General features: G+C 44.4%; 1 protein-coding gene across 1 annotated transcript in view; it reads left to right on the forward strand.

Annotated features, from left to right (window-relative positions):
• The first annotated feature begins 344 nt into the window (after positions 1–344).
• Positions 345–13,332, forward strand: part of ACTN1 (actinin alpha 1) — a 246,119-nt gene continuing 233,131 nt past the window's right edge. Inside the window, 1 exon segment of the mRNA XM_029598807.1 lies at positions 345–587. Coding sequence (XP_029454667.1) covers positions 483–587 — 105 coding nt within the window. The 5' untranslated portion in view covers positions 345–482.

Here is a 13,332-nt window from a genome sequence, read left to right on the forward strand (position 1 = left end):
AAACTATAAGCCTCTCATAACAAGTGAGACCGCCCGGTAGCAGCACTAAAGCTCTTACAGCTACCGTATGAACCCCCTCAAGCTCCGACTGAAATTCGCGTGCTCCTGCCAAAAAAAAAAAAACACCGACTCCCGACTATCACGTGGGGAAGAGAGGCGGGGCCGCAACCCGACAACCTAGCGCGAGAGATGTGACTGACACCATCAGGCTCCAATCGTAGAAAGGATAACTTTCAAATGAAGGCGTTCCGGCTGCAAGCCGTCCATCAGATTGGATAGATGAGTAGGCACCACCCTCACTCCTTCCCCCCACCCCCTTTGCCGCGATTAGGTTGAGATCTCGCACAGGGTGCTGTCTCCGCTTCGCTACATTATATCTCTGTTCAGCTCGGGAGCCCACTGCTTCACACTGGCGGAACAGGGTATTAGCACATCACACCGAGGGACCAGGAGTAGGAAAACATTTTAAAAGAACACAAATCATGGATCATTATGATTCCCAGCAAACCATTGACTATATGCAGCCTGAAGACGACTGGGACAGGGACCTGCTTTTGGATCCAGCTTGGGAGAAACAGCAGAGAAAGGTAATAGAATGGGAGGAAAATCATTTTAAGCATAGGAACAGCAGTGAGATAAGACGGCTCTGGGAGATCCATCAAAGAGGTATTGGGTTACAGAAATTTAGTAAAGGGGGGGGGGGGTGATGGGGATTGACTTACCCAGCTGCTATCTATTTCTAATTGTTCTGTGATTTATTGTTACAAACGAAAGAAGGTAGTTTTCATGTTAACTGGGGGGAGAAGGGAGGTATGAGAAATATGCGCCTGTAGAACGGCTGCGGTTATTGCTTTTCAGATCAGAAGCTCAGCAAATTCAGCGCTTGCCATACTAAGCTTTTTTTCCCCATTGAGGTACAATGGGGTTAAAATAATTTTAGTATATCTAGCACCAAATCACTTTAAAAAAAAATATGTACACCCTTTTAATCGTTTGTAACATCTGGAAGCAGGCAGGACTCAGAAAACGTGTTCCCTGCACTAATTCCATGCTTAATTTTTCTAAATTCTTTCCCATATGGTGGGATTTTCTTCGACTCTGGTGTAGTTACTCATTATGATTGTGATCTATATGGTACCTGGTGCTTTATTTTTAGATCTGCTCCTAATGAAACTAAACACTCACCTTCCTCCGGCTGGTTTTAAATCAAACGCACGGCGTTCGTGGTATGCTAGCGATGGAGGTAGAGTGCCTGTCTGTTGTTGTTCATACCTACTAATAAGGAAATTTTAAGTTTTTGAAGTCGTAATGGTAGGCTAGCGACACGCTCTGTGCTTGTGTGTGTGTATATATGCACGCACGATATGTGATCGGGGAAAGAAGCCGAGCTGTTGTACTCTTTCCTTTCATCCGCAGCTGCCCCTGCGCTCGCTTTCAGTGGGTAGAAGCAACAGATGTTTGCCTGGTTGCTCCAGGAGCCCAGCAAATACGATCTGCAGCAGAGCCATTTAATACCGAGCCATACAATCTACTCGGGGTGGGGGAGAATCCCCACCGATCTTGGCTTTTAACACAGCAAACTTAAAAAAAAAAAAAAGCAGTTAAAAATATGCACCGTTTCTTCTGTGCACTAATGGGCCCTGAAAACTTTCTCAGAGTTAAGATGACATAGAAGCATGATCTGGGTGTTTCCCTGTTGAGCGTACCCAGGTATACCCAGCAGATCACTGCACAGTATATCATCGGTGCTAGGTTTATAATTGTGCAATTCTAAATGCCTGTGAAAAATGTGTAGCCTAGGGACAGAGAATTATTTTTAAAGCAAGAATAAAAGCAAAAAAAAAAACAAACCAAAAAGCTCGCCACACAAACCGGAACTTAATGGTAATTGATTTGATAAGTGTTGCTGGATCTCCCTGGCTGTAAATATCTACATTTCAGCTGCGATGGAGCGTACTAAAGGGGGAAAAGGCGCTCACAGTAGCGTTATTACCTAGAAAAGCCCAATTAGCAAAAAAAAGTCAGGAGCTCCGAGTTTTTTTTACTTGTTACCCTCTCCTGCACACTCCTTTCGTTCATTCCAGCTGTTCAGAAGGGATATTCGGTTTCCGGCCCTTTGAATAGTATTGGTTAGGGTTGGGCATTTACAGAACTCTCATGTCCAAAAATGGTAACATTCATCCCTTTTTTTTTTTTTTTCTTTAACGTAAAAGGGGGTGGGGGAAAAGGATAGGAGGAGTTTTTATTTTCTATTTTTTTTTTTAAGGCAAAGGCATCCTGTATTAGATCACAATCTGGAATTCTAATACAGAAACGTTTCCCTTTTAGTCTATTCATAAGACAATAAAAGTGGGTTGCTGAGGGTTTTTTTTATTTGCCTGAGAGATTTCCAAATGTGGCCAGCATTAGTTAGTAGGCTAGGGATTTTTTATATACACATTTTAGCTTTTAAAACGTCTTAAAATGTAACATTTTAAAATGCACCATGTACGGTGTTATGCCCCACGATTATAAAGTGGCTGTAGAACAAGGAGAGAACTGTATTTTACAGTCTTGCTGAGTTTGGAGTTTACCTTATTAGTTAATCACCTTTTATCTCTGAGCTGGTATACGTTTGTTCACTAAATTCCATGTTTTCTTCTGTCAGACGTTTGGGACTCTACTAAAGTGCTATTTTAAGTGATTAGTTAAAATCAAGATTGAATAGTTTTGGTGCAAAAGGAGAGAGATTTGTTTATGTGATGGTGGCTTCATGCTTTGTTGGGGCTTTAGTTTTTCAGCTTGTATGGAAAATGATAAATTTTATAAGAAATAGAAATACATCTTCCATAAGCCGAAGTTCTTCGTCAGGAGGAAAGCTGGGGGGTGGATGAGTGAAACTATATATGGTGTAAACATGGAGGGACTGGGAGCAGAGTGGAGAAATGTAAGTTTATATAGTGAGAAGGCTTTAGATTGTCTCTCAGGTAAACAAGCGAGATGGAGGAAATCCAGGCCTTTGAGCTCACAAAGCAGTTGCCCCATTTAGGTCTGGAGGACTCATGGTATATACTGTATATAGGCTGATCTAAGAAATGCTTTATAATTAAAAAAACAACAACAAAAAAAATACAGTAGTGCACAGCTACTCCTGACAAATTTAGTATACAAACTTAACTCTGTAAAATAAGCAGAGAAAACAGTCAGTAAAGCAATCTTCAATTTCTGATATGAAAACTAATTCAAAACGTAGGCCATATTTTTGAAAATGACATAGCCACAAGGTTCAAGTGCGATACCAAGTCGGATGAAGGGTCCATAAAGCCCAGTGGCCAATGCATGATATCCGGTACCATGAGCCTTCATTTGCAGCTGCCCGGGGAGATTCCTCGATTTCTTATATTCCCCCTTCTAAATCATTTAGCTCAATCTCTGCAGTGACAGGAGGTCACAAACCCCAGGGCTCAATTCAGAACCCTGCAACCACGAGCTCTAAATGTGGTCAGGAAGTGGCACCGTCACAACAGGACGTCCTCCGCTCGAGGGTCGGGAATACTGCCTCTGCCAAACTGGGGGAGCTTGAAGCCCCAACCTGGCAATTAACCCAGGTCCACCACAAGGCAGTGCATACATAGCAGTGCCACAGAGCCACGAGGCTGGCCCAGGATGATACAATTTCAATTAACATGGCGACATTAAAATGGTTTGTAGCAATCTGCAAATGCTCAGATCCTTTACATTTTAGCAGTAGGTAGCTGGCTGCGTAAATTGTCTGGACTGCTATAGAATGAAAGATAAAGGTATTTTGGGGGCTATAGTTCTCAATACAATAGTTCTTGAAGTCAAAGCAGATTTATTTAAGGTCCTTTGGTCTTGTTTTTACTAGGTGTCATTCTGACTCTGTTTTACTTTTTCTGTTTCTTTAAGCAGAGTGACTTCTTTCTGCAGTCCAGCTGGCCCAGGTGATTGGTAATGGTCTGGATCAGCCAGTCCTTCTCTCTGAGTATTAAGACCCCACACGTTCTGCTCTGAAGTCTTTCTTTATGTAGCGGCAAGACTTCAAGTGTGTGTCGGAATACGTTGAGCTTAAGAGCTGAAAAACAGGGCAGGGCAAGCCTGCCTTGGGCCAGCTGGCATCCCCAGCACTGGATGTGACAAAGACGGCTTTCACTGTTTTCAAAACTAGTCCAGGACTTAGAAGTTTCTCTTGTCACCATCTGCATTACTCTTTGTCCCCCAAAAACCTTTCTGGATGCTCCTGCAGCATATGAGGTACTTCTACAGCTATACCATTCACGCCCTCTTTAACCCCTTCCTTTTCCTCTACCCTACTGGAGCTTCAGACCATCACTGTTGTAGCACTCCCAGCCTAAATGAGCCATGTAACCAGGGGATCCTGTTCTAGTTTTATGAAGCCCAGGGAAGAAGTGTGTCCCGGCCAGGACTAGAATCAGAAACTAGAGATGTGAATCGGAACTGAAATCCGAACCGATTCTGGTTCCGATTCACATCTATAGAGATGTGAATCGGAACTGAAATCCGAACCGATTCTGGTTCCGATTCACATCTATAGAGATGTGAATCGGAACTGAAATCCGAACCGATTCTGGTTCCGATTCACATCTATAGAGATGTGAATCGGAACTGAAATCCGAACCGATTCTGGTTCCGATTCACATCTATAGAGATGTGAATCGGAACTGAAATCCGAACCGATTCTGGTTCCGATTCACATCTCTATCAGAAACTGTTTTTGCTCTAAAAGCAGCATGTACCATGTATAGTTACAGAGAACCTGTCATAGCTGCAGTGCTAGTACTGTTTTTGTTTTTTTTTCTCAGTCCTTAGGCTTTGGGGTGGAAGGGTTGGTTGGCATAGGCCTCCTTTTTCGGACATGACCTAAAGTGCACAGGCTGCTCAGTACAAGCTCCACCACCTTTCCATACTCCTGTAAGCTTTCCTACTATATTAGGCATAGGAATGTAGTAAATGATGGCAGATAGAGAGCAAAATAGCTCATCCAGTCTGTCCAGCAAGGCATTTAGGGTTCTAACTACAGGGGTAACCTGCATGGAGCAGCAAAGTTCCCAAAGGTTACCCAGTGCTTTAAGGGGGTAACCTGTAGGAACTTTATTTCCATCCTCTTACTACCAGGGGATCTATATTCATCCCCCACCCCCAACACATTTTTTTTTAAATTCCATGACCATTTTTGTTTTCACCAACTCCTCTGAACGTACTTTCCAGGCATCTACCACCCTTTTCATAGAAAAAAATATTTGCTAACATTCCTGAATCGACCCGTCTGGAGCTTTCATGTCATGACCCCTAGTTCTACAGCTTTCCTTCCAGCAGTAAAGGCTTGTCTCTTGTGAAAACTGATCGAGAAGCAAGCATTCTGTTACGTTTCCCAGTAGGTAGGCGCACCACAGCTCAGGAAGCCTAACTGAGACCAGCAGCTTCGGAGTGGAGGATGTGCCCTAGCACTTCCCATTCCACCTTTGCTTGCAGCAATCTTTCCTGCTCGGACTTCTGCCGGTTTCAGGTGCTGAAGAGCCATGACGGCCTCAGAAGCCGCCCCATAGCAGGAATGGAGCTCCAGTCAAACAGCTGCTTGTTCTTGCTGTTGTAGGATGGGTGTCGTGGGAGCAAGCTTCTCGCTATTGCCGTCTCATCAGTTGGAGGGCTATGCAGTGGGCACTGGTGCTGCTTGGAGCAAGCTTTTGCAAACAACCAAACTGGAAGGCTCCGGAGGAGCTATGTGGCAAACTTGGGTTTGATTCCCAGACTCTGCTCTCTGAGCCGGCTGGGGCCGAGGATGCTGCAGAGGTAGCATCTACATCCCCTGGGGAAAGGGAATCTCGGGTGTCCTGCAGTGACATCTAGTGGCTTCTTTTCCTAGGCGTGAAAAATGTTTAGATGGGTACCATCAGAAAGTCTTTCGGGCTTTTCTGTGCACTTTCCCAGTGCCCAGAGAAATTAGCGCCTACCTTTTGGGTAGGCGCTAATTTCTGAAAGTAAAATGTGCGGCTTGGCTGCACATTTTGCTTTCTAGATCGCACGGGAATACCTAATAGGGCCATCAACATGCATTTGCACGTTGTGGGCGCTATTAGGTTCGGGGGGGGGGGGAGGGGGTTGGACGCGCGTTTTGGTCGCGCTATTACCTCTTACTGAATAAGGGGTAAAGCTAGCGCGTCCAAATGCCGGTTAACAGTGCGCTCCGTCGGAGCGTACTGTATTGTATCGGCCTGTTTGTAACATAGTAAACAATGGTAGAAAAAGGCCAGACTAGCCCTCCAGTCTGTCCGGTTGCAGTTTTTATTTTTTTTTCCCCAGTTTGTATAGATGAAGCACAGGAGCGCCCATATTCATCTCATCACCAGACCCTAACTCCCCCATGTTCTGCACCTCAAGCATTCAGCCCTCTTTCCTACCCCTGCAGCTCCATGCCCGGGTTCTGTGGAAAGTACTGGCCTCTGCCACTTACACTCAGGTCAATCCAGTAAAGTGCGGCCGCGGTTACCCCGCTCCTAACCCGCTTTCTACGTCACATGCCGTGACGCCAAACTAAGTTCTTCGCGGGCAGCTGCAGGCAGGGGAGGGGGAGCCGCGGTCGTCCTCGCCGATGTCCGTCTCCGGAGGGGGGCTGCAAAAAAAGTAAGTCGCTTCGTCGCTTTACACTGCCAGTCCTCTCCCCCCTCCTCCCGGAGCAAGGCTGCTTTTCACGCCTTGCTTCGGGAGGAGGGGAGAGGGGACTGGCAATCCCGAGCGTAGGATTGCCCGTCCTCTCTCCCCTCTCTCTTGCTACTTTTTTTTTTTTTCGCTTTTTTTTTTTTTAATTTTTTCCGCTTTCGTTGCTTGCCTCGGGAGGAGGGGAGAGAGGACTGGCAATCCCGAGCATCGGAGAACTGTCTACTTCCTGGTACCTGACATTTGAAATGACAGATACCAGCATGTCCGTGAAGCGTTAGGCCCGCGCACCCAGGTTACTATATAGGAGCTGTATAGCGCTCTATACAGTAAAATGGGTTGCGCGGGCCTAACGCTTCACGGACGCTTCTTAGACGCAGCTTGCATTTGCAAGCTATTTACATACAGGATCGAGCGGTAGGTGAGCTGGACTGTGCGTGCGGCAACCGCGGGTGCGCCGGGCACTATCGCAGCTCTTCCTACCGCTCGTTACTGGATTGACTAGGGCCATTTTAAGTCTAATCCTTTTCCTCTCTGATTCTTATCAGACCAAAATGAAATTCAGCTCCCAGGGCCATTGTTCCCTATAAGCTGTGTGAATGCACACACGGGTCGTGAACCAAGCGCGCCTAGAAAAAGAGCCCACGCAAGAAAACAGACTGGTGTTTCAAAGATTTGTACACAGCCCACAAAAATTAGAGGGAACAGTGCCCTGGTCCCCCATGTCTTATTGCCACGCTTTCTAATAATCCATGCAGCTACCAAACCTAGCAAAGCTATCGTCCAAAACATCCAGCCTTCCCATGGTGACTCCATTGCAGGTTACACCCATGCCTTCTTGGAAGCCCAGTGCAGTCACATCACTACTGTTAGTCTCCTCTTTCTCTCTTTCCAGGCATTGTCCTCTCCCAGCTCCCTCCCTCTCAGCCATCTAATAGCATGATAAGGTAGCTCTGGGCTGCAGCCTCTTTGGCGGGACCCCATGCACAACACCATGTGGAGGCAGCTTCTTGGGCTGCCACACAACATCTGCGGTAACTTTTCTACGATACCCTGGTGTCGGGTTCTCAGGCCAGGCCCTGAACCCCCAACGTCTGCGGTATTGTCTCCATTCTGCCCTAGCTTTACCCTTTATTGTGATTCCAGCCCAGGTTCTGATGAGGATTAGCACGTCAGTGACCCAGTTTGTAGATGTGACCAACAGAAGAAGGCACTTTCATGAGCTTAAGCTTTCTAATATCTCTAAAATAGAGCATAAATTGGAACAGAAGGGATTGTTATAATTTTAACTGCTAACTGAATTGTATACATTTTTTTTCTTTGTATGAATGTTTTAAATTGTCATAGTTCAAAATGCTTGTGGGTTTTTTCATTTTTTTTAAAGAGGCATTCCTAGTTATTGTTCTTTTGTCCCCATTTTAGTGGGTGTTGTCTCTTGATTTTGTTATCAAACAGATGAGGTGACCACAAATACCAATAAGGATTGGTCATGAAGAAAGAGCTTGATAAAATGGATAGCAGAATTCCCAGGGCTATAATGCAATAAATAACTTATTCTTTCACATGCAGTACTGCATCATTTAGGAATGTGAAGGGCTTGGCATTTAGTCTTCTATCCATAATGATTCAGCGTGCCATCTCTATACCAGGTTTTGGGTTTTTTTGGTTTGTCTTTCTTTTTTTCTATTAAATCTGATTTCAGTGGCATGGGAGAAGGGATACTAAGCTGGTGCATGTGTGAGCCTGACTGTTATCTTCTCATCAGACTGCCAGTTAAGGATCTCTACACCTATGCACCTGAGTTGAAATCATCAACTCAATTTACTTAGGCCATGAAAAGCTATTGACCCAAACCTTTGTCGCTAAATAAGCAGTTATTTGAAAGGCCCTGTGTCAGTGGCAGTCTACTCAGTTGTTCAGGCACCTAGAAAGTAGATGCTCTTTCCTTAGACATGAAACTGTGCAAAGACCTTTAAGACTATAACACCCTCCTTTTCACCCCCCACCTCAGTTTCACCAGTAGCCAGTGGGAGCTATGGAGAGACTCCCAAGATTAATGTAAAAGTTCAGCTCACAGAAAATGTGATTACATCCTCTGCACCTGGATGGAGAAAGGATTAGGAAAAAAGAAATGGAAACATGATTGGTGACAAATCTCTAGGAAGTAACTAAAATATGTAATTTTTTTTTTTTTTTTTTTAATTCTGTATCTCCAATGTTAAGTTGACAAATGTTCTAGAAAAGGGCAACATCTGAAGTTGCAGTGAGGTCCATCCTCAAAAGATATTTAGATGGAAAAATTATCCATCTAAATGGCTAAACTAGCATATTTAAAGACTTGCTGGATAAATTCTAGCCCGATAACTCAGGGGCATTCTGGGGAGGAGGTGGGAGGTGATTCAGGGAGAAGCAGAGTTAGCTGGTCGTGCTGCTGACCTCTTGTAAAATTATCCAGATAAACACATCCGGCTACCTTCAAGATAACGAGCCACCACTGAATATACCCAGCTATCTGGCTCACTAGCCAGGCCACTCGGTGGCTGAATATTTCTCCCAAGTGTCTTTTTTTTTTCTCAAGCTGCAAAATGATCCCGAGGTCGAGGTTCCGCTTGGTGTATATCTTTATTAATTACACGGAGACTAACCAAAGAATAATTCAAAGATGATGCGCCTGAACTTTTAGAGGCCATGTATATCCTGTTTTCAGGTGCCTCAAGAGGTCTGTAAGCTCATGTACTACAGTTCTGGATAATTCTCTTGTTGGTCTAATAAGCATCGTGACCTACAGAGTCCAGTTTCCTTCATAACCATTATGACCTCTAAAGCTGTGCAATACTTTTTGTACAGATTTTGAAGGAATTATTTGTTTAGTGGCAATACATATAGAAACATAAAATATGGCCAATCCAGTTTGCCCATCCATCCAATTAATTTAACATAATTCCCATCACCTTCTTTGAGATCCTCTGTATTTATCCCATGCTTTCTTGAATTTAGATACTGTTTTTGTCTCATCCACCTCTACTGGGAGGCTGTTCTATGCATCCACCATCCTCTTTGTAAAGAAACATTTCCTAAGATTACTCCTGAATCTACCTCCTTTCAACCTCATCGCATGACCCCTTGTTCCAGAGTCTCCTTTCTGTTGAAAGAGGCTCACCTGCTGTGCATAGAAACCTTTGAGATATTTGAATGTCTCTGATATCCCCTCTCTCGCCTTTCCTCCAGGGTATACATGTTTAGATTTGTCTATCCCCATATGCTTTAGAATGAAGGCCACTGACTATTTTAGTCGCCACCCTCTGGACCGTCTATATCCTTTTGAAGGTGTGGTCTTCTAGAATTGTACACAGTATTCCAAATGAGATCTCACCATGGACCTATACAGGAGTAATATCACCTCCCTTTTTCTGCTGACCATTCCTTTCCTTATGCAGCCAAGCATCTTTCTGGCTTTTATTAACGCTTTATACACCTGTTTGGCCACCCTAAGATCATATGCAATCACCCCCAGACCCTGCTCTTCTTTTGTGCTTAGAAGAATTTCCCCTCCAATACTGTACCTTCCCCTTGAGGTTTTGCATTCTAAATGCATTAATCTGCACTATTTAGCATTAAATCTTTGTGGCCAGACCTTAAACCATTCCTCAAGCTTTGCTACATCCCTCCTTATGTTTTCCACTCCTTCTTGGCTGCCCACCCTGTTACAGATTTTGGTATCACTGGCAAAAAGACAAACCTTTCCCGACAATCCTTTCATTATGCTACTCACAAAAAATGTTGAAGAGAACTGGTCCAAATACCAATCTCTGAGGCACACTCTAGTACCACCACCCCCCCCCCCCCACTCCTCCTCAGAGAAAACTCCATTTACCACTGCCCTGTGGCCTCCCAGTCAGTCACTCTAGGTTCCATACCAAGGGCACTCAATTTATTTATAAGCCTCCTGTGTGAAACCGTGTCAAAGGCTTTACTGAAATCCAAGTACACTACATCTAGCACTCTCCCTTGATCCAACTCCCTGGTCACACAATCAAAGAAATTGATTAGGTTCATCTGACTAGATTTACCTCTGGTAAAACCTTGCTGCCTTTGATCTTGCAATCCATTGGATTTCCAAAAATTGCACTATCCTATGTTTTAGCAGCAGTTCCATTAGTTTGCTCATCAGAGGTCAGACTAACAGGTCTGTAGTTCCCAGCCTTCTCCCTACTTCTAGTTTTATGAATAGGATCTGCATCTGCCCTTTTCCAGTTCTCTGGGGCTACTCCAGGCTCTCTGAAGCATTGAAAAGGTCAACCAGTGGAACTGCCAGGACATCCGAGTTTCCCTCTGTACCCTCAGATGTTTCCCATTTGACTCCCATCGCATTATCTACTTTTAAGTTTAGTTAGCTCCTCCTGAACACAATATCCTGAAAATCGATTGAGGTTTTACCTCGCTTCCAATCATATTTGTGTTTATTTTATGTGGTCCTGCTCCAGGCCCTTCCACAGTGAAGACCCAACAGAAATATTTGTTAAGCAATTTTAGCTTTTTTTTCCCTCATCTGCCTCCATATATTCCTCCCCTTCACCTTTTTAAGTCTCACAATGCCACTTCTGCACTTCCTTTATCATTAACATAACCTAAAAAAAAAAAAATTATTGTACCTCTGTTACTGAATTTGCTATTTTTGTCTTCCGTATGAAGTTTTGCATTCCTGGTTAGTTGCATGTCTTCCTCTTCCTGTGACCTCCTTTTAGTTTATGAAGGCTAACCTTTTCTCCCTTGCCTTTTCAGCTGCTGCTTTACCAAACCATAAAGGCCTCTCTTTCCTCTTCCCTTTATTTAGTTTTCTAACAAAAAAAAAACATGAATTGCCCTGCTATCTTCTTTTAATTTTGCACACTGCCCTTCTTCCCCCAGATTTTCCCATCCAACTAACTGCTTGAGGTACTCCCTCATTTTATGAGAGCTGAAGGTTTTTTGCATTTTGACCTTAATTCTGTTACAGGAGAAAAATGTTAGAATGGACCAATATAGCTTTGTGAAAAACAATACTTTTAATTTAAAATTAACTTTAATGATTGTCTGGTATCTTTATGTGGAAGAGAAATCTTATAGCTGAAAACCATAATCAAAGATGCTTCTAAAGAAAGTCGCAAAATTGAGATGAACCCCTTTTGCATGGTTTAAGCTCTTACAGGCCGATACAGTACAGTGCGCTCCATCAGAGCGCGCGTCCAACCCGCCAAACCTAATAGCGCCCTCAACATGCAAATGCATGTTGAGGGCCCTATTAGGTATGCCCGCGCGATTCAGTAAGTAAAATGTGCAGCCAAGCCGCACATTTTACTTTCAGAAATTAGCGCCTACCCAAAGGTAGGCGCTAATTTCTTCCGGCACCGGGAAAGTGCACAGAAAAGCAGTAAAAACTGCTTTTCTGTGCACCCTCCGACTTAATATCATGGCGATATTAAGTCTGAGGTCCCGAAGGGTAAAAAAAAAGTAAAAAATAAAAAATTTGAAGTCGGCCGGCGGCTATCGGGTCGAAAACTGGACGCTCAATTTTGTCAGTATCCGGTTTCCGAGCCCGTACCTGTCAGCGGGCTCAAGAACAGACGCCGGCAAAATTGAGCGTCGGCTGTAAAACCCGCTGACAGCCGCCGCTCTGGGCCAAAAGGAGGCGCTAGGGACGCGCTAGTGTCCCTAGCGCCTCCTTTTGCCCGTTTCTACCGCCGGACCTAATTTAAATACTGCATCGCGCAAACAGGCGAGTGGCCTGTGCGCGTGCCGGGAGAGCGGCCGTTCATCCGCTCTCCCGCGGACTTTACTGAATCGGCCTGTTAATGAGGGAGAAAAGAATCTTTTGACCTTGGAAGTTTTCCCAATGCTCACAAAATATAACCCTATTGAAAATCATTGATCAGACACATGATCAAAATAAAAAAAAAAAAACCATTAGGAAGGAACTTGATGTGGTTCACTCTCCATCCAGGGATGCTTACAGTGGTATGGAACACATACATGACTTGCTCCGACTTATTATCGTTTCCTTATACGCTCGGGGTCATCTGATTTCCCTTCTTAATACTTGCATACCAATTACAAAAAGTATTTCAGACCAACCTGCTGAGTCTGTGACTCTGCTCTGTACTAGCACGCAGGTCGCCTGACTTTGATTCCCAGGGATCCCTCAGGCTGGACGAGGTTGGGGGATGCTGCGGAGGCAGTGCTCACTGCCCTGGGGAGAGGCCCAGTCACTGGGTAGCAGTAACGCACTTACTGGCTGGATTTAAGCCCAGGATTGCAGAATTCTGGAAAGAGCCTCGGTGTCTGGCTCCTGACTTGAGTGTCGCTGCGATGATGGGGCTAGGGGGGAGGGAGTTGGAAACATTCCTGGGTATTTACAAATGAAGGCTCATGGTGCTAGCTCTCGTTCCTATTCAGCTGGAGGCCCAAAGGAGCAGCAGGAAGCTGCCAACTTCGCCCACCCCCCCCCCAAAAAAAAGTGTATTTTGGCTTTATTAATCATTTTGGAGAAAGAAAAGAAGCTTTTATAATTTGATAGTTAAAGTCAGCAAAGTTTGCAGAGGTGATTAATTTTGCCAGAGGGTTGACTTATCCTGTTAAATATTTAAGCATTCAAATTTTGTTGAATTCTAGTGCACCATATTT

Source organism: Rhinatrema bivittatum, chromosome 4 (genome assembly GCF_901001135.1).
Source record: "Rhinatrema bivittatum chromosome 4, aRhiBiv1.1, whole genome shotgun sequence".
Lineage (NCBI taxonomy): Eukaryota > Metazoa > Chordata > Amphibia > Gymnophiona > Rhinatrematidae > Rhinatrema > Rhinatrema bivittatum.